Source organism: Rhinolophus ferrumequinum, chromosome 8, assembly GCF_004115265.2.
Source record: "Rhinolophus ferrumequinum isolate MPI-CBG mRhiFer1 chromosome 8, mRhiFer1_v1.p, whole genome shotgun sequence".
NCBI classification, from domain to species: domain Eukaryota; kingdom Metazoa; phylum Chordata; class Mammalia; order Chiroptera; family Rhinolophidae; genus Rhinolophus; species Rhinolophus ferrumequinum.
Window position 1 is genome coordinate 16,162,524 of NC_046291.1, and position 23,772 is coordinate 16,186,295.

At 50.9% G+C, this 23,772-nt stretch overlaps 1 protein-coding gene across 5 annotated transcripts; it reads left to right on the forward strand.

Annotated features, from left to right (window-relative positions):
* Positions 1-3,896: 3,896 nt before the first annotated feature.
* Positions 3,897-22,551, forward strand: PTPRN (protein tyrosine phosphatase receptor type N). 5 transcript variants are annotated; one of them, XM_033113029.1, is made up of 23 exons: positions 3,897-4,150; positions 5,604-5,654; positions 5,889-6,002; positions 8,909-9,005; positions 9,902-10,163; positions 10,246-10,591; positions 11,013-11,147; positions 11,675-11,709; positions 12,716-12,990; positions 13,188-13,274; positions 13,586-13,665; positions 13,840-13,904; positions 14,549-14,767; positions 15,181-15,381; positions 15,482-15,629; positions 15,792-15,865; positions 16,101-16,178; positions 16,288-16,407; positions 17,639-17,805; positions 20,658-20,711; positions 21,382-21,446; positions 21,590-21,663; positions 21,879-22,551. In XM_033113029.1, exons 1-23 carry the CDS (start codon positions 4,036-4,038, stop codon positions 21,948-21,950), a joined length of 2,934 nt encoding a protein of 977 aa, XP_032968920.1. In that variant the 5' UTR covers positions 3,897-4,035; the 3' UTR covers positions 21,951-22,551. The 5 variants fall into 5 exon arrangements, with proteins under 5 accessions (XP_032968920.1, XP_032968922.1, XP_032968923.1 ...); XM_033113031.1 differs by having other exon boundaries at positions 11,016-11,147; XM_033113027.1 differs by lacking the exon at positions 3,897-4,150 and adding an exon at positions 4,411-4,515.
* Positions 22,552-23,772: the final 1,221 nt, after the last annotated feature.

Consider the following 23,772-nt stretch of genomic DNA (forward strand, 5'->3'; position numbering starts at 1 on the left):
TTTTTTTTTTTTTATTGGGGAAGGGGAACAGGACTTTGTTGGGGAACAGTGTGTACTTCCAGGCCTTTTTTCCAAGTCAAGTTGTTGTCCTTTCAATCTTAGTTGTTGAGGGCGCAGCTCAGCTCCAGGTCCAGTTGCTGTTGCTAGTTGCAGGGGGTGCAGCCCACCATCCCTTGCGGGACTCGAGGAATTGAACTGGCAACCTTGTGGTTGAGAGCCCACTGACCCATGTGGGAATTGAACCGGCAGCCTTCGGAGTTAGGAGCACGGAGCTCTAACCGCCTGAGCCACCGGGCCGGCCCAAGTGTTCTGTTTCTTGTCCAGGGTTACATGAGTATTCACTTTGTGATCATTTATTGAGCTGTCCATTTTTGTTTTATGCATTTTCTGTCTGTTATATTTCACAATTTACAAAGTTTTTTAAAAGGAAATAAATGGGATGAAGTGTTCAAGAGGGCAGGGGGAATTGTGGAAGGTGCAGAAACTTCCCTGAGTATATCTTATTATATAGTTTTAATTTTTTGAACAATATAAATATTTTACATTGTTCAAAAAATAAAATTACATAACAATAAAAAATCAAACCCTAAAATTGAAAACAAACTGAAACAAATATACCAAATTACATATCAAATTGTGAAAAATGACTACACAAACAAAAGAACTATTTCAAATTACTTTAGAACCCAATATTTTGATGGTATACTCCTAGGGGTTATATCCTAAGGACAAAATAAACTACCAAAAGTCTTAAACGTATTCATTATTTATTAGCAGACTATATTATTATTTATAAATTGTATGCATATTGTAGGACTGAACATATAAGTAATTATGTTAATGTCATTAGAAACTAAAATTTTCAGTATAAGAATAAAGAGATACAAGTATAAATCAAGAGTTCAGTAAAAATCACAGTTAAATTTTAATCGGAAATAATGTGCAGGTCTTAATATCCTAGCTCTGTGCATTGAAAGGCCTAGAAGCACATCACCTTAGCAGCCACTATCACCCCTAAAAGATCAGTCCTAAGATCAGTCTCTAAGATCAGTCCTTACTGAAAGCTACCAAGTATCTTTGGAGGAATGGCTGCTTCCATGTCTAGGTCAGAGAATAAAAACAGATGAACCTGGTACACCTGAGAGTGATAGAAAGCAAGGGAGCGTTCAGTGATTAATGGGATGTTTCAGAAGGAGACCAGAACCAGTTTAAAGGAATTTTTATTGACTTCCTCTGGGACAATTTGAATATCAAAGAGAATAATTACTGCGCTGATTGATACACACTGAATATATAAAAATCCATATTTTCATAGTAGTGCTCAAACAAGAAAAGTCATAAAAATTTAAAAAAAACTTATTTGTCATTGTTGGAGGTAACTATTATACCAGCTCATTACTCTGAAAATTGGTAGGTAAAAAGAAAACAACTAAGAATGTATGCCACTTCTCCAGTTGGAATTATATTTCAGGGTAACTAAGCCCAGTTGATGGGAGAACGCTCCTCTTTATAAAATAATATCAGCTAACAAATGTTAAAGGAATGATAGGGGAAAAAATCACCATTTTGCAACCTCTAATGAAATCATTTAGTCAAGTATCTGGTAAACCATTAAGTGAAAAGTTGATAGGGAACTAGATATTCTCAGCATGCCAAAATATTTTCCCATGGATTACATACGAGGTCTGACAATTAAGATTGCGAACTCATCCTAGAAAAAGTGCTACATACCTCATTGCTGAATATCACTACGGTCACCTTCGAAGTACTCCCCTTGGGAAGCTATGCACCGGCACCAGCTCCTAGTCCACCCTTCAAAGCAATTTTGGGACTCTTTTTCTGGAATGGCCATCAGTGCTGTCTTTGTGTTACCCTTGATGTCCCGAATGTCCTCAAAATGTCTTCCTTTCAATATTTTCTTTATCTTCGGGAAAAGAAAGAAGTCACTGGGGGCCAGATCAGGTGAGTAGGGAGGGTGTTCCAATACAGTTATTTGTTTACTGGCTAAAAAGTCCCTCACAGACAGGGTGTGTGAGCTGATGCATTGTTGTGATGCAAGAGCCATGAATTGTTGGCGAAAATTTCAGGTAGTTTTTGTCTAACTTTTTCATGCAGCCTTTTCAGCACTTCCAAATAGTAAACTTGGTTAACTGTTTGTCCAGTTGGTACAAATTCAGAATGAATAATCCCTCTGATATTAAAAAATAGTTAGCAACATCGTAACAAGTTCACAACCTTAATTGTCAGAACTCGTATTGGTCACTAGAGGAAAACATAACTGTACATACAGAGATCTGGCTGTCTCTACCTTAAATCAGTGATCAATCTAGCATCGCTAATACTGGGACAGCCAGACATTACGCACTTCCTGAAATGGTGCAATTGGGGCATAGAGCATCACCTGTAAAGCATTTTGCTTTAAAAAAAAATTTTAACCCGACCCAAACAAGACTTTGGCTATAACTTTTAGTTTACAGGAAATGCAGGGAAATACAGAATATATACAGGGGAACTACAGGGAACTATATCATGAGAAAACAACCAGACAAATCCAGAAGGTGGGGAGTTGTAAAGAAAAGCTGACCTGGTCTCTTCAACAAAATGTCAAAAATAGGGTGGAGGAGGAGGGGGAGCCCTGTCTATGCGAATTTAAACAGAATTAAGAAACACAACCAAAAGCGATGGTGGTCTATGACTCCTATTTTAAACAAAACAGCTGGGAAAAAAGGTACTTTTGGAAACAATTTGAGAAATATGAACATGAACCGAGCATCAAATGATATTTGGGCATTATTGTAAATTTTGTTACATGTCATAGTGGCATTTTTGTTGTGTGGGAAATATCTTTATTTCTTGGATATGTATATTGAAATATTTATATGGGAAATATGATGTCTATTATTTACTTTTAAAACTAAAAAGAAGCAAATATGGCAAAATGTCAGTAACTGTTAAGTCTAGATGACGAGTGTATGAGTATTTACTACCTATGCACTACTATCTTTTTTTGTATTCTGGAAAATTTTTACTGAAAAGCAAGAAAGTAAAGTGATCAAATTTGAAAGTAAAGTGAGCAGATTACAAAGCTCACTTCCTAGCTTATTGAGTGGCCGGAGTGGAAGCAAAAGGCTAGTTAGTTGATTACTGCAATAGTCATGAAGAAAGAGCACAGTGGTTTAGATAGGACGGTGAGTATGGAGAGCAGTGGTCTGATGGCAGATATATTTTGCAGGTAGAAGCCATGAGATTGTTGATAAACTCGAGATAGAAGAGGGTGAAAGAAAGGAGAGTCAAGGCTAATAACAAAAGAGAATGTGCATCGAGTGTTTCGTATATGCCAGTGCAGTTGTTGTTCTAAGTGATTCACATGAGTTTAATTCCTGTAATCCTCACAACCACCTGGTAAACAAGGTACTATCAGCTCCTCCATTTTACAGATCAGGAAATTTGGGCGCAGAGAGATTAATCAACTTGCCCAAAGTTATGCCCTTCGTAGGTGGCATCGCTAGAACTGGAATCTAGGCACACACGCATAGCTAGTCCTGCTTTTAAGGGTGACATCGGTGCCATTAATTGAGATGCGTAAGAGTACCAATTCTATTCCTTTTTATGCTCTTCATCTTAGTGTTGATACTACCCGACTCCCGTATCTTTCCTGGTTCCCATCCAACTATAATAACCCTTTTCGTCAACCCCGGGACTGGGTAATAAAGGTGGTGGTCCTTGGGGAGAAGCATATGTCAAAAGGGGTAAAGCCAAGTGGGAATTCTAGTGAGGCGCCTACTTGGTGGACGAGGGACGGGGTGGATAGGTCTCCTGCTAAGACAGTGCTCTTACGCCACTTGTGACGCAAATAAGCGTAAGAGCCGGGGGTGGAGATGTCGTCACCACCCTCCCGGGTTGGCCGAGTAGCGGCGAGAGGGGCGTGTAGATCCCGCCTCGTAGGTGGGCAGGCCCCGCCCCGGAGCCCCTGGCCGGCTGTGGTCCGCGTCGCTGCGGCTCCGGCGGCAGAGCGAGCGCGCGGAGCCCGGTAGGATGCGGCGCTCGCGGCGGCCTGGAGGTCCCGGAGGATCCGGGAGTCTTCGGGTGCTCCTCTGCCTCCTACTGCTGAGCAGCCGTCCGGGAGGCTGCAGCGCCATTAGTGCCCACGGTCAGGAGAAATCCGGGGAGCGCGGGGGGAAGAATATGGTGCCGGGAGCAAATGAGGAATATGGGGGGTGCGGGGAAGCGTCTCGAAGGGAGGAAGCTCGAGTAGAATATGTGTGGAGTGGGGTAAGGAGAGGCATTGTGAGATGAGGAAGATGAGAGGGCGTCTGAGAGGAAAGGGGCGTAGGCCTGGAGGTGGGGCTGGGGATACGGGGGCGGGACCCAAGAGGAGCGGACTCCGGGAAGATTGCGGGGTTGGGAGGAGGAACGGGGGTGCAAATGGACAGAGGGACTTAAAAATGGGCTACAAGACCACGGGAGAAGCAAGCTGCGCCAAGGCGCCAAAGAAGTGGCCACTGGCGCTGAGAGGTGGAGAGGGCGGTAGGGGGAGGGAGAGGGAACTCCGACCTCCCGGTAGTAGGAGTCTGGGCCGAGAGCCTCGGGGTCCCAGGTCCCTGGAGAAAATCAAGCCGAGGACAGGCTCAGCGTTTCTCTTTATGCCTCGAGAGGTCAGTTGCTTCGGTCTGATCTCCGATAAGGGGTACAGCTGGGGGAGAGGGCGGAAGAGAGCGAAGAAGGAAGGGTCCTCTCCGGTCCCCCTCCCCACAGCCTGGCCCCGGTGCTGACTCACATCTTAGAGGACAGAGACAGTCAGCGCTGACTCATGGGCCAGGGGAGGGAGGGGGCGAGGGGCGCGTGGCGGAAGGGGCGCAGCCCAGCTGTCACACTCCCTCCTTCACCACTGGGCTTGGAGGCCAATGCAGGATACTTCCTGTGGCGCTGTGGGTTAGTAGGATGGTGGATGAATGCTGGAGCAGCGGAGGGGTCACGTCACATGGAGAGTCCTCTCCTTGTCACCCCTCCCGCCCCCATAACTGCTTCCAGGCAAGTCCTCGGCGGCTCCAGGCTCAGAGCTTCAGCACCGCGGACAGAGCCAGCGTCACAGGGTCCACGGACTGTAGGGACCGTGTGGGAAGCATTGCCTTAAACACACCCCATCCTTCCTCCTTTCCCACGAGGGGGGAGACGTGCTAGGGCTTTTACCTTTTCTGGGTCCCAGGCCATCAGTTAGGATGTGTTTGGAGCTTTGGGAAGGAAAGTCCTCTTTTCCTCAAAATCTGGCCGTAAACGTCCCCCATAGTAATTCCATGAGAGCACAAGTGTACGCTCCTCCACTATCACTGCCCCAGGCACCTGGAAAGCCTCTTCTCCCCATCACTCAGTTAAGCAAACTGAAGTTTTTAGGGAAAGCATCCAGACTCACAGATCCTTAAAATCCAAAGCCATATCCTGTGTTTCCTTCTCTTAAGTATTCTAGGCCTTTTCCCTCTTCTCCTCCCAGCGTAAAGCCTTCCTTAGAATGAAAGAATGGACCCCTATGCTTCCCGCTTTCTCAGCATGTCCATCCATTCTATGTGTGTGGGTGTCTGAGCCTCTGCTCACTTATCCCTTTACAGGCTGTCTGTTTGACCGAAGACTCTGCTCTCACCTTGAAGTCTGTATTCAGGGTGAGTGAGGCCCGGGCACAGGATTTACAAGATGGGGGGACACAATAACAAAGACCGGGGGGAGGCCTGGAAGGGAGAAGGGGTACGGGGCTTGGGAAAAAGGGGGACTGGCCTGGAGGAGCAGAGCTCTCTGAAGCCAAGAGAGGAGATGAAGAGAGTCCTGCACATTTGCATCCTGGACTTTGGAAGGCCTTTTGTCCAAACCACCTACTGACACCACTTTTGTCTTCTTAGATGGCTTATTTGGACAGTGCCAGGTGGGAGTGGGGCAGGCTCGGCCCCTTTTGCAGGTCACCTCCCCTGTCCTTCAACGCTTACAAGGCGTGCTCCGACAGCTTATGTCCCAAGGTGAGGTCTAGATTCATTGGAGGAGAGGGACCGGAACTTGATTAGATAAGGGTGGGGAAGGGAAGGGCCACCTGACTCAAGGATTTCTCTCATGGAACCTTCCTATCACACCACTCCTGGGGCCTTACCTTCCCGCACCTTGCTGGAGAAGTAGGCGAAACAGGAGTGTTGTGGAACCCTAGAGATGGGCTGCTCATATGTAGATTGTAGACTCTTGAGGAGTCCAAAGGAGGCTTCTAGGAGAAGCCACTGTAAGAGGCCAGCATCCATCTCCTTAGGGCCATCCCAGTCCCTGGAACGGTCTGAGTGCTCCAGAGCTATGAGTTCTGGAGTCCTCAGTCAGAAGAACACCCCACTCATCCAGTTCACTCCTTCAGCAAGTACTTATTGGGTATTTACCATGTGGCAAGCATAGTTTTAGGGGCTTGGGACTTATCAGGGAATAAAACAGACAAAGGTCTCTGTCTACTGGAATTTACTTTCCAGGGTGAGGGGAGGGAATACACTATACAAATTGAAAATAAGTGGTATGTTGGAAGGTGACAAGTGCCATAGAAAAAGCAAAGATTGCAACAGGCTACAGTCATCAGAAATTGTGAGGGAGAAAGCTACAGTATTAAACTGATTGATTAACACAGACCTCATTGAGACTATGAAATTTGAACAAAGACATTAAGGAAGTGGAGGTGTTTTCCAGAAGGTTATCTGGGGAGATTGTATTTCACATCAACCAAAGAGCTAGAATAAAAGCTCTCAGGTCGAAGCATGAGTTTGAGGAACGGCATGGAAACCACCTCTATAGTGTGGCTGTAGAGAGTGACAGAGAGGCAGGGTAGAAGATGCATTCCAGTAGCTCATGGTAAAGGGATGCAGATCACTACAGGGCTTTAGAGGAGAATGTATAGATATTGGCTTGACTCTGAATAAGAGGAAACCATCACAAGGTTTTGAGCATGGGGTGCATGATCTCACTTCTACTTTAAAAGCATCATTCTTGTTGCTATGTTGAGAATAGAATGTAGGGATTCAAGGTTAGAAACAGAGAGACCATTAAAAGCTACCACAACAATTCATGTAAGAGATACATGTGGCATGGACCAGGGTGGTTGCAGGCAGGTAGTGAGGAATGACAGAATTCTGTATGTATTTTTAAGGTAGTTAGCATGATTTCATGAACTATTGGATATGGCTGTGAAATAAAGGCAGGAGTCAAGGATGACACCTAGGTTTTACTGGATTGATGGAGATGTCATTAACTATGCGGGAGACTCAGCTTGGGGGAAAGAGTGTTTAGTTTTGAACATATTGAATTTAAGATGTCCATTCAAGTAGACTGGGTAGTTGAGTACATAGATTGGGTTTTGAAAGAGGGAGAGAGGTCTGCAGTGGAGATATAAATTTGGAATTCTTTGATATGTAGATGGTAATTAAACCCATGAAGTGGATGAGATAACCAAAGGATTGCGTGTTTATGAAGAAGAGCCCTAGAGAATTCTAATACTTAGAGGACCAAGAGGAGGGGAAGAACCAACAAGGGAGACTGAAAAAGGGGATCCAGTGAAGTAGGAGAAAAAACAAGAGTGTTTGGTATCATAGAAATCAAGTGAAATTGTATCAAGGAAGAAGGAGTGATTAACAGTGTGAAAAGATGGTAGGTGAAGAAAGATGAGATCTGAGAATTGACCACTGGATTTAGATATACCGAAGTCACTGGTGATCTTGATAAAAGCAGTCTTGGGAATAAACAGTTGGGAATAAAATCCTGAATAGAGTGGTTTGAGAGGAAATGGGAGGGAAAAAAATGGGATACAGCCAGCATAGCTAACACTGTCAAGGAATTTTGCTATAAAGAAAAGCAAAGAGATGGGTGATGCAGGGGAATGTGAGATCAAGCATTATTTTTGAAATTTCATCCTGTTTGTATGCTACTGGGAATAATTCTGTAGAATACAGGAGATGCTGGTGTCGTATATGAGGGAGAATTGCAGGGAAGATGTTCTTGAGTAGGTGGTAGAGGATGAAATCTAGGGCTCAAGTGGAGGAATTGGCCTTAAGTAAGAACACAGTCCATGTAACGTTAACTACGTTTACATTAGCATAAAAGGAAATATGCGTCCTTCCCCGGGAAGGAGTTAAGAGGAGTACAGACTGTTAATCCAGAGCCAGGGAAGAAGGAATGGAAGTAGAGAGTGGGAGATTCTTTCTTTAGAATGGCTGAGTGACCTTTCCTGGTGGGAAAGGGTTAAACAGGGGGTCTGCCTCAGGAGAAGGTGATGACGATGGTGGGGGTGATGGTGATGGATCAGAGGAGGAGGTTTAAAACAGGTGTATAGTGCTTTAGCGTTTTCTAAGCACTTCCATTTCCTTCATCGCACTTGAACTTCACAACAGCCCCATGAAGTATATATTATTCCCACTTTACAAATAAAGAAAACTAAAGTTCAAGATCAACAAAAAGAATAGGAATAATAATTATGATGATGATGATAATAACATTTATTGAAAGCTCACTATGTGACAGGTACTATTATAAGCGTTTTATATTGTGTTATTTTAATTATCACGACAATCTTAGGAGGCAGGAGGCATAAGCTCCCATTTTACAGATGAGAGAATCGAGGCTCAGACAGGTTCAGCAAATTGCCCAAGGTCACACAATTAGTAAGTGGCAGAGAATTCAAACCCAGTCTGATTGGAGGTAGTCTAATTCCAAAATCTGTTGCTGAGGGTGGGAAAAGGACACTTCAGATCATCCACCAGGTCTCTGGACTCCCTCCACTGTCCTTTTGCTCTTTCACACTCAATACACTGCAGGGCAGGGGTTGCAGTTTTGATCTCCACTGGTCCCTGTTCCTGGGCCCTCAGGCTGCCCTGATCCAATCTCACCCTGTCCTGTGCCCTGGCAGGATTGTCCTGGCACGATGACCTCACCCAGTATGTGATCTCCCAGGAGATGGAACGCATCCCCAGGCTTCGCCCCCCAGAGCCTCATCCAAAGGACAGGTAAGTACCCTTTCTCAACCACTCTAGCATGGCAAGGCTGGTGGGTCTGGCATCTTCCTGATGAATGGAAGAAGAAGGAGGGGTGTGGGCACCAATGTCAGCAGCCTGGGGCATGGGGACAAGGGGTTCAAGAATGGTCATCTGACATGCCCACACACCCCAGAGGAGCTGAGGTCATTCCTGGGGATCCAGCAAAACAGAGGTATTTTTAAAATGTTGTGAAAAACTTGGATATTTGGTATTTTCAAAGAAGCATCAAAGTAGTCATCATGGGAAAATTACAAATATGTTGGATTGAAGTTGTTTAATGTTCAGTTTCATTACTATGTGGAATTGTGTCCGGTAGGAGATATAGCCATCTTCTGTGGTTAGGGACTCTGAAGGTATCGTTCGGGCCCTGTGAAGCAAAGTAAATGAGGGCGTGGAGCTCAGGTGATAACACCAGGATGAAGAAGGCAGAGGGGTGGGCGTGGGGGCAGAGTGGGAGGCCACAGTGTTGAATATTTGAACCTAGACTTGGAGAGCTAGACGTGACACATACACACAGGGACGTGGGCAAGCTGCAGACACAGTTCATCTCGAGAGGTTGCCAGCTGCCTTCCCCTGCTCTTGTCATTCCCTTCTCCTTCCTAGCCTCACACTTCCCTAGCCTCTGCTGCTGTGTTTCAGGGACCCAGGCATGCTTACCAGGAGGCAATGACCTCTGCCTCTGACTCTCTCCTCCCCTGAGGCTGCCTCATTTCTTCAGAGGTCAGACTCACTCCACACTCCTGGGCCTGTCTGGCCTCACCAGCTCTGCCTCACAGGCTCTGTATGCCCTTGCCACACAGTCAACACACACACACACACACACACACACACACACACACACACACACTCTTTGCTTTCCTCCCCAGATCCGGCTCGGTGCCCAGGAGACCTGGTCCCTCCGGGGAACTGCTTTCACAAGGCTTCCCTACTGGCTCTGCCCCTGCTGTCCAGCACCGGCTTCCTCGACCTCCAGTGGGTGGGGACGGGGCTGGGGCAGGCTCCCCCCTGACCCCTCTGCAGGCTGAGCTGCTGCCCCCTCTCTTGGAGCATCTGCTGCTGCCCCCGCAGCCACCCCACCCTGCCCTGAGTTATGAACCTACCCTCCTGCAGCCTTACCTGTTCCATCAGGTGAGCCCCACAAACTGGCCCCACCCCCACCCCCACCCTCCAGGCCTAATGTCTGCTTACCTGGATCTCTGGTTTCCCACAGTTTGGCTCCCGAGATGGCTCCCAGGGCTCAGAGAGCTCCCCAGGGATGGTCAGTGTCGGCCCCCTGCCCAAGGCCGATCCCCCTGCCCTCTTCAGCAGAACTGCCCCCAAGGGCATGTTTGGGGCTCACGCTGGCCACTCCTATGGGGATCCTCCAGGACCTTCACCTGCTCAGCTTTTCCAGGAGTCAGGGCTGCTCTACTTGGCCCAGGATCTGCCAGTGCCCAGCAGGGCCAGGGCACCAAGGCTGCCAGAGCAAGGCGGCAGCAGCCGGGCAGAGGACTCCTCAGAGGAGGAAGGACTCGAGGGTCGTGGGGAGAAGCCTCCTTCCCCAGCAGAGCAACCAGGTAACAGTCTTCATCCACTCCCTGCCTGTGGGGGCTGCTTTGGGGGACTCCTTCTTGACTATCCATGCACTTGTGAACTTGCCCTTTAAGTCATTCATACATTTAACTAACGTCTACTGACAACCCGATCAATGCCAGGCAGTAGGTAGGCAGTGGGGATATAGTGGGGAGTGGAGGTGACATGACTCTTCTTCAGAGGGAGAGTCCAGATGTCCCTGGTGGGCCTGAAGTGTGGTCTTGGCCTCAGGAAGGTCTTTCCCCCAAAGTATGGACAAGGGCTGGAAGAAGAGGGCGGGCATCAGTGTCCTGGTGTTTGAGAAGATGCTCTTAGATATGCAGCCCCCTCTCACCCCCAACTCACCCATCTGTAACCCACAAGTGTATCTCGCCACCAGCTCTTAGCTCTGTGTCTGGCTCCCAACAGATGTGACTCTGCAGAGACTGGCAGCAGTGCTGGCGGGCTATGGGGTGGAGCTTCATCAGCTGACCCCTGAGCAGCTCTCCACCCTCTCGACCCTGCTGCAGCTTCTGCCCAAGGGTGCGGGACGAAATCTGGGTGAGTGTCCAGGCAGAGAGACCGGCACCTACCAGCCCCATGGAAGCCTATTGCCCCCATGGAGCTGCCTAGAGGGGAAGGGTGAGGGTCAGGGAAGGGAGCTCTTTTGAGACATGGGGTCCTTGGCAGCAAAGGGCAAGGAGCAAGGGGGTGCAATGAGAGCTGAGGAGTTAGACCAGGAAAGGACTGGAGGGTGGAAGTAATGGACAAAGAAGCCAACGGGGGGTGGTGGGGTGAGCAGGAATCCGGAGGCACTGAGAAGGGTGGGTGACAGAACGAATAGCTTTGAGAGGTGTGGCCAATGCCAGAGGGAAGAGTTGATAAAACAATGAATTATAAGGCAGAAGCACGGGGACACGAGGCCATGCTTAGGATGAGACCAGTGACTGGGTCCTGGTTGCTGACTGAGAGGAAAGTGGCCACAGCAGATGTAACAGGCTTAGGGCCTCTGGCCCTTCTCCCGCCTGCGTTGTGTGGACTTTGGCCTTGGCCCTTTGGCCAGAGTCTTGTTTTTCCTGTCTCTACAGGAGGGATGGTAAACGTTGGAGCTGACATCAAGAAAGTGAGTTCCAGCACCTCCCTGACCCCTACGTGCCCCATGGCAGCAAACCCCCTTGCCGAAATCTAAACCTCAAGATCAGGACCCAGAATCTAAATCCTCCAAACCCTCATTTTGGGGAAATCAAGGCCCATAGACTGCGCATTGCCTAAATCTCACCTCAAGTTAATGACAGAACTCAGACTATAAGCTAGAAGTCTTTTTTTTTTTAACTTTTGTTTATTTTAAGTGTGTTTTTCCGGGATCCATCATAAGCTAGAATTCTTTTTTATTTTATTTTATTTTATTGGGGAAGAGTGTGTTTCTCCAGGACCCATCAGGGCCTATCAGCTCCAAGTCATTGTCCTTCAATCTAGTTGTGGAGGGCGCAGCTCAGTTCCAAGTCCAGTCGCCATTTTCAATCTTCAGTTGTGGGGGGCACAGCCCACCATCCCACGCAGGAATTGAACTGGCAACCTTGTTGTTGAGAGCTCGCGCTCTAACCAACGGAGCCATCTGGCCGCCCCTCTGGCAGCTCAGTGGCAATAAGCTACAATTCTTGATTCACTGCTTTTTTCCACTACAATCGTTTGAGACCATGCTCTGAGGAGCCCTAGGGGAAGAGGGGAGTCGTGAGCAGGCAGGCTCCTGACACCCCTGGAACTTGAGGAACTCTATCTGTTTCATGTGTTGGACATCTAAGATTCCGTGGCTAAACCAAAATCTAAAAAGCACCTTGCCTGCCTATTCACCTTATAACTGTGCTCCAAAGATTCTCCCTACTCCAGCACCATCCTGTGGATTATCACTGATCATGTTCCTTTCATTCATTCATTCACTCATTCATTCATTCATCTACTTGGCTCACTTTTCTGGGTGCCCTCTCTGTATCCAACCCTGAACTGGGGCCCTGGGGATAGAAAGAGAAGCAAGTCCTAAGCTCCACTGTAGGGAACTCAGTGTCTAGGGTGTGGACTCCTCCCCGCCAGCCCCTCTACTGCCCAGAGACCATATCCTCTCTTCTAAACAGACAGTGGAGGAGCAGATGCAGGGTGGAGACACAGCAGAGCCTCCACCCCCTACACCTTCCCTGCCGGGATACCCCACTGCCGGCCCCACCTCCAATAAAGCCCAGCAGGTGCTGAGCTCTGGAACCTCTGAGCCCCCCAAAGCTGCTGGCCCCCCTGCCACGCCTGTCCTGATAGAGAAGAAAAGTCCACTGGGCCAGAGCCAGCGCACAGCAGTGGGGCAGCCTTCAGCTCAGCCATCAGCGGAGGAGTATGGCTACATTGTCACTGACCAGAAGTAAGGGCTCCAGCCTGGGGAAGTCTTCCAGTCCCCTAGGGGTTGGGCTGGCCTGCCTGGCAGGAAGCAGAGAGTAGAAATCCAGATGTGAAGTAGAGAGAGGGATGGGCTGCTCTGCACTCCTGGAGGTGGCCCGTTTCAAGAAGGTGGCCAAGAGCATCCCCACCTTCCTTCCTCTGCCTGCTGCCTACCTCCAGGCCCCTGAGTCTGGCTGCAGGAGTGAAGCTGCTGGAGATCCTGGCTGAGCACGTGCACATGTCCTCAGGCAGCTTCATCAACATCAGGTGGGCTGGTGTCTGGCTGGGGAGGCAGGGATCTAGAAGTGGCTTGAGTGGGGGGAGGGTGGCTAGAGGAGCTCGGGGAAGAGGGGAAGACAAGCTCTGGGTCAGAGATGTTCCCAGCTGCATTGCAGGTACAGCCACTCCTAGCCTGTTGCTGGCCCCATCCAGTATCTCCCTGGCCTCAAACACCTTTGTAGGGCATCTCTGATCAGCTGCAGCCCCACCCTCTAATGCGGAGAGAGTCAGAGCTGGCCGCTGTTCTAGAGCCTGGGGTCTACGGTTGGTGAGGTAGTAACATAACTCCCATTTGGCAGTGTGGTGGGACCAGCCCTCACCTTCCGCATACGGCACAACGAACAGAACCTGTCTTTGGCTGATGTGACCCGGCAAGCTGGTAAATACTGCCTGACCCCAGCTCCAGCCCTAGCAGGATATACCCAGGCCATGGCTGATGCTCCCCTTGAAATAGTCTAAGCCCACATGGGCTGTGCCAGCCACCTGGCATAACATGGCATGGGGTGGGGACCACATGGAGCTGGAGAGAGCCTGACCGGTGTCCTCCCTGCAGGGCTGGTGAAGTCTGAACTGGAAGCACAGACAGGGCTCCAGATCTTGCAGACAGGAGTGGGACAGGTATGAGCTAACTGGAGAATCAGGCAAAGCCCCAGAGGGCTGTCGCCCACAAGAGACCAAGGCAAACTTGACAGGAGAACTGGAGCTGAAACCTATACCTGGCTGGCCCAACCCTCTTCTCCAAAGCAGCCCTCCCGCATGCTGTTTTCTTTCTGGCCAGCAGATGGCCCCCGTGGCTCTTCCTGCAGTCCCAGCCTTACATAGGAGGGTGGAATTTCCACTTGGCAAGAACTGCCTGAGATGCCCATAGCCTTCGGAGCCATCTCTAAATTCCAAGGGACAGCCTTACACAGAAGGACACTGAACTCAAAATATGGTTCTATTCTGCATCTAACGCTGATGCCTCATATTCTATTATTTGATTCCTTGGGTTTTTCTCTCCACTTCTCTACGTCCATTTTTAAATGCAAATACTCCTGGTGGGGGTCACCCACTCTGCCTCTGGCAGTGTAGTTTGGCTGAGTTGGTCTGATGGGGATTGAGAAGGAGTTTCTTGGGTCCTTCTGAACCCTTCTGCCAGTACCCTTCTGCCCCTACCCCCACCCCCCCAGCTTTGCCCCAGAAGGTATCCAGCAGGGAGCAGAAGCAGCTCCTAAATCTCTCCCCACCACTGCCCTCCCTTGATTCTAGCCTTGTTCCCACAGAGGGAGGAGGCAGCTGCAGTCCTTCCCAGACCGGCCCGCAGCACGTCTCCCATGCGCTCAGTGCTGCTCACTCTGGTGGCCCTGGCGGGTGTGGCCGGGCTGCTGGTGGCTCTGGCAGTGGCTCTGTGTATGCGGCAGCATGCACGGCAGCGGGACAAGGAGCGCCTGGCAGCCCTGGGACCCGAGGGGGCCCATGGCGACACTACATTTGAGTACCAGGTGTGCAGCACAGAAGCTTGTTGAGGAGAGGGAAAGGAAAGGGTGTGGGAGTCTGGGTCTCACATGGGGTTAGAGTGGGGAGTCAGCACCCATCTCTTGGAATGTTTTATGGGGGGCACTGGAGGAGCCCCAAGAGGGGTGTTGGGAGGGTGTTTGGAATGGATGGGAATTGGGAGCAGATGGTCCCTAGGTTCTTCCAGTGTTACGATTCTGGCGTTCTGAGATTCAGCTCTGTGATATCTGAGGTTGGCATAGGCACCACCCAAGCAGTACAGCTCCCAAAGGGACGAGGACCAGGGTAGAAGAGGTCATTCAGATCTATCAAGGATGAACCTAGGACCCAAGATTGAACTCAGGACCCTGTTGCAAAGGCTTCAGGGACGCTTGGACCCTGCCTGATCCTTCCTTTGCAGGACCTGTGCCGCCAGCACATGGCCACAAAGTCCCTGTTCAACCGGGCAGAGGGTCCATCGGAGCCTTCTCGAGTGAGCAGTGTGTCCTCCCAGTTCAGCGACGCGGCCCAGGCCAGCCCCAGCTCCCACAGCAGCACACCATCCTGGTGCGAGGAGCCCGCCCAGGCCAACATGGACATTTCCACGGGACACATGATTCTGGTCAGGACGGGGCCTGGGCCCAGAGCGTGTGAGGGGACAGGATGGCAGGAGGGGCAGGGCTGGTGGGGCGGGCCAGAGCCAGTCTGTAGTGTCCCTGCAGGCATACATGGAGGACCACCTGCGGAACCGGGACCGCTTGGCCAAGGAGTGGCAGGCCCTGTGTGCCTACCAGGCAGAGCCCAACACCTGTGCCACGGCTCAGGGGGAGGGCAACATCAAAAAGAACCGCCACCCCGACTTCCTGCCCTGTGAGTGAGTCCTGCTGGCCGACCTGGCCAAGCTTCTCTCTGCTGGGAACTCTGGAGGGCTTGGGGGAAGGGACTGGACTCCTGGCTCAGGCTGAGTGGCAGAGGTGCCAGGACCCCAATGACTGGAGGGGAACCTGGGGGTGGGCTGTGGGGTCTGTGCAGATGACCACGCCCGCATCAAGCTGAAGGTGGAGAGCAGCCCTTCTCGGAGTGATTACATCAACGCCAGCCCCATTGTGAGTGGCCCTGGCTCCTGCCCCCATCTCTGCCCCGTTTTCATCCTCCTCCTGTAAACTCCATTCCCATATAATCACCATCCTCCCCATCTGAGGCCATGGATGGGGCCTGATGCCCTAGCGTGGAAATGGAGGGTCCTCAGGCTCCCCCAGACCTTGGCCTGCTCCCTTTGACCAAGCCTCTCCGTAGTAGTATTTCCCATTCTGGCTCATGATGTATCTTTCCTGCCCCCAGATTGAGCACGACCCTAGGATGCCAGCCTACATAGCCACGCAGGGCCCGTTGTCCCATACCATCGCAGACTTCTGGCAGGTGGGCTCTTGGAGGGAGGCTTCTCCCCGAAACAGGGGCCATGTGGGCAGCCAGGGCCAGCCAGGTCCCAGGAGGTTAGAATGGAGCTTACCTGAGTCTCTGTCCCTAGATGGTATGGGAGAGTGGCTGCACCGTCATTGTCATGCTGACCCCGCTGGTGGAGGATGGTGTCAAGCAATGTGATCGCTACTGGCCAGATGAGGGCTCCTCCCTCTACCACATATATGAGGTCAGCAGGACCCCATGCCTATGGGGAAATGGGAGTAGGGAAAGTGGACGGTAAACATTCATACATGTATGAATATATTTCTACACCGGGGGTGACAAAAAAATGTATACAAATGAATACTTTGGTCAGCGTTGCTCAAGCAGTAGTTCGCTGTAATCAGAAGTGTCTGGATGCTGATGGTAACCACTTTGTGCACCTCTTGTAATTGCAGAAGTCAAACGTGACTTGTATTCATCTTTTGTTATCAGTATATATTGAGTATTACAATTTTAATAGTTTTCCTTTCTGAAAATATGTATACATTTTTTGGCACCATCCGTGTGTGTATATACATATATATGTGTGTGTGTATATATATATATATATGTATGTATATACACACACATACGTGCATGTGTGTCCAGTCTAGGGCCCAAAAGCATTTGTAGGGACCTATCATGAAAGGTACAGAAATAAAACTATAAAACCGCTGAAACTTAAGTAAGAAGCTAAGAGCCAAGAGTATGAGACAGGGAAGATAAGTGTGCCTAAAGACCAAGATTAAGACCTACTTCAATTAAGCCTAATTTAGGCCTGAGTTCCCTGGAAGACAAAGTAAAGAAAGAAATATGCTGCTTATGAAAAATAGAAACAAACTTTTTCATTAGGGGATAGGATAGGTAGGAGGAAAATGGGCTGAAACAAGGCAGGGGAAGGAGGAACAGATTCCGGACCAGAGGGAGAAGGTGACCCCCTGTAAGACAAGAGACTTGAAGAGCACAACAGAAGCTTCTCATCACCAGATGAGTACTGGATAGTAGATTATTCATTACCAGGTAAACACTCAACAGCTTTTTTTTTTTTAAGGTTTTTTTTTTTTTTTTTGGTCTTACTCATGTTAAAGAAAAAAATTAAATTACAGAATTTCAGCAAAGTTTATGTGTGTATAGCACAGAAACTTTGCTAGACCATGTGAGAAAGGGGAAGAAAAAACTGGCCTTTGAGAAGCTCACAACAGTTATATCTAGATGGAAAAGCCACAAATTGTCCTCAGCAGTAGAACAGTGACACAGACAGCTAGGGTCATTGGAGACACCTGGGACAGTCGGGGTAGGGGGGTGGGTAAGCTTCCTGGAAGATTTAGAATTTGAAGCGGCCTGGGCAGCTGGGAGGATTTGGAGAGCCCAAGGAGCGAGCACGCAGACCTCGAGAGGCCTTGATGTGCTCAGGCCCGGAACCCACTCCTCGGCAGGTGAACCTGGTGTCGGAGCACATTTGGTGCGAGGACTTCCTGGTGCGGAGCTTCTACCTGAAGAACGTGCAAAGCCAGGAGACGCGCACGCTCACGCAGTTCCACTTCCTCAGCTGGCCGGCAGAGGGCACTCCGGCCTCCACTCGGCCCCTGCTGGACTTTCGTAGGTGAGCGTCCTGGGCGCCTCTGAAAAGCTGCGGGGTGCGGGCCTGCGGCCGACTGGCAGGCGGCCGCGCGGGGGGCTCGGAGGACCCGCGGAGAGAGCAGCGCAAGAGCAGGGACCGGGCGTTGGGCTCCTCCTCAGCCCTCCTCCGGGGGCCCCGCGTCTTGGGAGGCAGACCCTCTAGGCTGCCCGGGAGCCTGGCCTCTGACCTCCAGCCACCCCCTTCTAGACACCCCAAACCAGGCCTGTCTTGCTGTGCCCATCCCTCCACCCGTATGGTCCCGCTCCTTTTCGCTGTCTCCCTCTCAGGGCCTCTTTTTCTCCCTTCTTCACTGGCGCCTTCTCTTTTACCCGCTTCTCCGAGAACAGCTCCCCTTTTTGCTGGCTCCTTCCCTCTCTCCTTTGCCTCTGCTTGGCCCCTGCCGCACGACCGTTCTCTGTGTCTGCTGAACCCACGCGTCTCTTACTCCCTCCCGCCCGTCTCCCCCGCTTTATCCCTCTGTCTCTTTGCCTCTATTTTTATTTCTCTGCCGCTCTCTTTCCTTCTCTTTCCTCTCCTTTCCCTTTCCTCTTCTGTCTCCCTCCACCTTTCCTCTCCCCCTCATCTCTGTCTCTATCATCCTGTCCGTTTTATACCCTCTATCCCATTTCTGTCTCTCTGCACCTCTCTCTTGTTCTGTCTCTTCCCTCCCCCTTTTCCTTCATTTCCCTCCCTTCTCTGCCCCTGTCTCTGTCTCGTCCCCTACATGTCACTGTCTCCCCCTCTCTGTCCTTCCCTCTCCCTTCCCTCCTCTGTCTCTCTCTCTCTCTTTCTCACAGCTGCCAGTGTCATTTTTGTGATCTGCAACTAGTATTCTCACTCCAGTTGCATAGTCACAAAAGTGACCATTGGCAGGTGTGGCCGCTGCATGAACAGGACAGACAGGACATGTGGACCCAGGGACCACCCCGAAGGCAGCTGGGGGAGCTGAGGGCTCGGTGGGCACGGGAAAGAGACAAATACTATCAAAGGGAGGGCTGGAGGATCTCTGGATTCTTGGGGACTCAGTGGAACGGTGGGAACTGGCATGGGAAGTTAACGGAGGGACTTACCGCTCTGACACCGAAACTGAAACCGCATCCAGTGCAGGCCTCTTGCTCCTCTGCCTTCCCCTTTCCAGACAGGTGGCTGAGAAGCCTGTCACCACTGGCAGGGGCCTCCCTCACACTGCGACCTCTTCCTGCTTCTCTTAGCTTTGCCAGGCTGGCCTGAGGTCCCTAGATGCTGGGCAGAGAGCAGAGGAGCAGAGCTGGGGAGGTTCTAGGAATAGTTTCTGAGCCTCAGAACAATGGTTTCTAACTGGGGCCTGAGGCACATTGCTTCTTCAAAGCAATGCCAGGGGCATCGGAGCTATTTCCTGTTTTCCACATTTTAAAAATCCTTGTAGAACATGGACCCTTTTTAAGACTGCACAGGTAAGCTAAAAGGTTATGTTCCTTTGCTTTAGGCTAGAATTATGTCAACTCAGTTGGCATTAGATACCCAGAACAAATTCATTGTTGCTTAATAAATATAATTTGGTGAAGGTCCACCAGAGAGAAGGTAAAATAATTTTTTAAAGTCCCAGAAAGTGACCCGGAGCAAATTCTTTGACCTTCCTCTGTTTCCTTACTTGTGAAATGAGGATGATGACCCCACTTTGGGGGGGTTGTTGCAAGAGTCCATAGGATAAAGTCTATAAAATCTAGTTTAAGTGCCTGGCACACAGCAAGGCTCAATTCTAGATACTATTTATTATCATTATTATTAAATGTTTGGAAGCCACTGTTGCAACTTCTGTTCAACCACAACCCTCTGACGTACAAGCCAATGTGCTAGAAAACCAGTGGACTCCTATAAAACCATTAAGACTCACCTGACCCCCACAAGTCTGGTGGAGCCAGGGAGCTGCCCCTGAAACAGTCTGCTAACCCATAAGAAGGTTCTCCCTATTCCTAAACCATTGGAGGTATCAGGAGTGTGCAGGGGACTCTCAAAGCAAGAAGGTTATAAGGGACAAGGGCAAGTTAGACTGGGCCACCAACAGAGGGAGAAATCCCCTGCTCCTTGCTGAGCTGTGGTCAGGGCAGCAGAGAAGAGTCTGAGATCCAAGTGGACCCCAAGTCTGAATATGACCCGACCACAGTGCACCTGTGCTGAGATGAAGCTGATCCAGGGGGATAGGGAGCGGCACAATGTTCAGAGTTGAGGGATTGTCCTCCCCTGGCCAAAGGGACTTGTGCCCAGGTCTACCTGACCTCACAGCTGATGAGGACCAAAGGGAGCCTGAGAGGGGAGGAGAACAGCCTGGGCAGTCGTGGAGGAGGGCAGAGGATCAGAGCAGGGATGTGGCATGATTGACACCCCTGAAGTCAGCAAAAGCCTGCTGTCCTCAGACTTCTGGCAGAGGTGGCTGTTAATATTATTATGTATTATCATTAATAATAGCTACCATTTATTGAGCATCTACTGTGTGCCAGACCTTGCACTTAGTTCATGACATGGCTTACCTCATGTAATCATAGTAGGAACCTTAAGGAGAAGGTTATTATGATTATCATACCCTTTCTACAGGTAAGAAAACTGAGGCTGAAAGAGGTGAAATCAGTTGTTCCAGGTGCATAGTTTGGGCACAGAGCTTGTAAGTGACAAGCCCAGTGCTGCCCACATCATCTCTGGTTCTTTGTCTTCAGCCCTGACTCCTTTCTCCAGCCCTCTTTCCTCCTCCGTCCTGGGCATGTGGGTAGAAGAGAAAGAAAGAGGCCCACACGTGTGTGTTTCAGTTCCCTTTTTCTTCTGCTGGTGCCCCTGGCCCTTATACCTATTTCTTGTTGCAGGAAGGTGAACAAGTGCTATCGGGGCCGCTCCTGCCCCATCATCGTGCACTGCAGGTGCGTGGGGAGAGGGGCTGTGGGATGGGTGGGGATGGAAAGGTTCGGGACGGTCCCGGCCAGAGGGCCCTGCGGTGGGCATTCCCGATTCCCATCCCTCTGTGCCCGGCTCCCCTGCACACTGCCTGCCTGTCCCCTGGACGCCTGCGATCTACAGCCTGGAGGCCACGTTCAGCATACCCTGTTTTTTTAATGGCCCATTAAAGAAGAATGGCGTTCACAGTTTGTAATGGTTAAAGGGAAGGAAAAAGAAGAAGACTGTGTAACAGAGACTATATGTGGCCCACAAAGTTGAAAATATTTACCATCTGGCCATTTACACACACAAAAATGTGTTGAACAAAAAGCCTGGCCAGAGGCTGGAAACCCAATCCCATTTCCTCCTGCTGCCTCCACCCCAGGGCTGAGCGGCTGAGCTAGGGCTCTCCTTTCTCCTTGGCCCACTGCCCAAGTGACACCCCGTGGGTGACAGGCTTGCAACTCAAGGCCCGAGTCCGGGGCCCAGGTGCTATGACCACTCCCTCAACCTCAGCTCACTCAGTCCCTCCTCAAGCCAACCCTAGTGGCTCCACCAGTGTCCTCCCCACCCCAAGCCTTCATGTCCCCTGCCCTCCTCCCCTTTCTGCTGGATCCTGAGCTGAGCTGAGCCTGACGCCATCTCCTGTTTCAGCGATGGTGCAGGGCGCACTGGCACCTACGTTCTCATCGACATGGTACTGAACCGCATGGCCAAAGGTGAGGACCTTCCCCGTAGTGCCCAAGCTCAGCCCCAGGCTTTGCCCAGTCCTCCGAGCTTCCCACCCCAGGACGGCCCAGGGTTTCCGGGTCTTCTCCTTCTCTGGACATCCACTGAGCAGCCCCGTGCCTCCTGCCCCCAGGAGTCAAGGAGATTGACATTGCTGCCACCCTGGAACATGTCCGTGACCAGCGGCCTGGCCTTGTCCGCTCTAAGGTGACTGTTCCTCCCCATCCCAACCCTTGATGCCATCCTTGCCCAGGGAAGCCAGCAGCAGCCTGCCTCTCCCACCTGCCTCTGTACCTCCCCCAAAAGGACTTTTCCCTCTTCCAAGTGACGTCCCCAGCTCCCCTCCCCCAAAGGCCCTTCCCATTGGAGCCAGAGCAGAAGCCAGGCCTACCCATGACCGTCCTCTCGCCCTCCCTTCCCAGGACCAGTTTGAATTTGCCCTGACAGCTGTGGCGGAGGAGGTGAATGCCATCCTCAAGGCCTTGCCCCAGTGAGCCCCCGGGAGGCCTCTCGGTGGGCAGCCAGCCTCCATTCCCTCTCTCTTGCCTGTGTGAGCATCTATCTGTGTATCCACTCTGCGGTCCCCCACCCGCATCTCGGCCCCTCCTGGGCATGCTTAGCCCTTCCAAGAGGAGTGTGTAAGGAAGGCAGGGGTGGTGGGAAGAGGCAGGCCTGCCCGGCCTTGTGCATGCCAGAGCCTGGGGGCATCCCGTGGGGGAGCTGGCAGCCGGCCAGGAGGAGGAAAGTCATGGGGAGTTATCACACCCAGTGTCTTCTCCTGCTGGAGTTCCCTGGCCCCCGTCTCTCGCCATTCGGGATGCTCCTAACATGTTTCTGTGGACAGGACAGGGTAGAGGGGCTGCCACACCCAGCTTCCCCTGCTTTCCAAGCCCTACCTCCTGCTGCCCTGTCCTGCCTCCCTGACCCACACTCTGGCCCCCACCCTTCTGGCCCCCTCCCTCAGAGCTCCTCTCCCCAATCCCCTGCCCTCCTCCCACGTGCCACTTAACTCTCTCCCTCTGGCGCAGAGCATTTCTAGAAAAATCTACTTTTGTATCAATATGAATAAAGTTAGTGTCGTGTGTGCAGCTGCAACCTGGACTCCTACGCACTTCTGTCTGCTCTGCCCCAGCCTCAGTGTGGAGCCAGGCCTGCTGATTTCTCGGGAGATGCAGAGTGTGATGGGACAGCCAGGCTGCAGTCAGGCTCCCCAGGGTTTGGATGGAAGCGAACAACGAGGCCATCGCTTTTCTGCGCTGTGCATCCTGCTTGTGGGGCCTACATGCATTCACCTGCTTATTGCTTACAACAACACGACCAATTATTAGCCCCATTTTAGACAGAGACTTCAGCACAGAACTTACCTGAGGCAACACCACTTGGAGGAGGTGGAGTTAGGATTCCAACCGGGCGTGCTGAACCTCTCCTCTCAGTTCTAGGGTAGCTGCTTGGTACTCCTGGGCCTCAGGAATCAAGTTCGTAGATTGGATTAGGACTGAATGAGGTCCTAACCTGATAGTGACTGGTAGACCAGGCCTGAGAGATGTCACAACAGGCATTCACATGGGGACAAGCGGTACCTTCTCCCCGCCCCATCCCATGGCTCCCAGAACCCTCTACCCTGTATGGTCCCAGAGAAGCCCTCACTTGCCTTTCATGAGGCATCCTTGGACAATGGTGATAGACATGGAAACGAGGCAGAAAGAGTCTTGGGCCTGGTGCTACTTGGAAGTTAGGGCCACTTAACCTTGCCAAGAAGGCTCAGTCCCCTCACATGGAAAACGGGGCGAGTACCATCTGCCTTGTGCAGGGAGAAGGAACCGGCAAGCAGATCGCCGGTCCTTCTACGCGTCACCTGGGCTCAGCTGAGGTGCCTACAACTCCAGTATGGCATCTCAAAGGCTAGAAATCAGCACAACAGTCATTTACAAACTTCCACCAGCGTCTCTCTCTCGGCTTGAAATTCTTTCAGGGCAGGCTGCTTCCTTGCTTTGACAAAAATGTACTATAGACCCTCTGGCTATTGAAGATGAAGCCAAGTGCTTATCCTGGATTAAGAGAGTTGGTGGGGAGCCACACTGCCCTGCTTGGCGATGGGAAGATGCTTTTCCCATCGCCAGAAGGGCATCTCTATAGGTGTCCGGAGAGTTGTGGGCTTGGACCCCTGCGTGGGGTGGACTTGTGCCATGCCACGTGGGGGGAGGCGAGCCTCTGAGACTCCCCACTGGCTCTGGGCTAAGTAAACCTGTAGAGAGGCTCAGTCTACAGACCTCGAGAACATGTCTTTACAGGTTTTCATGTGCTCCCTGCTTTCTG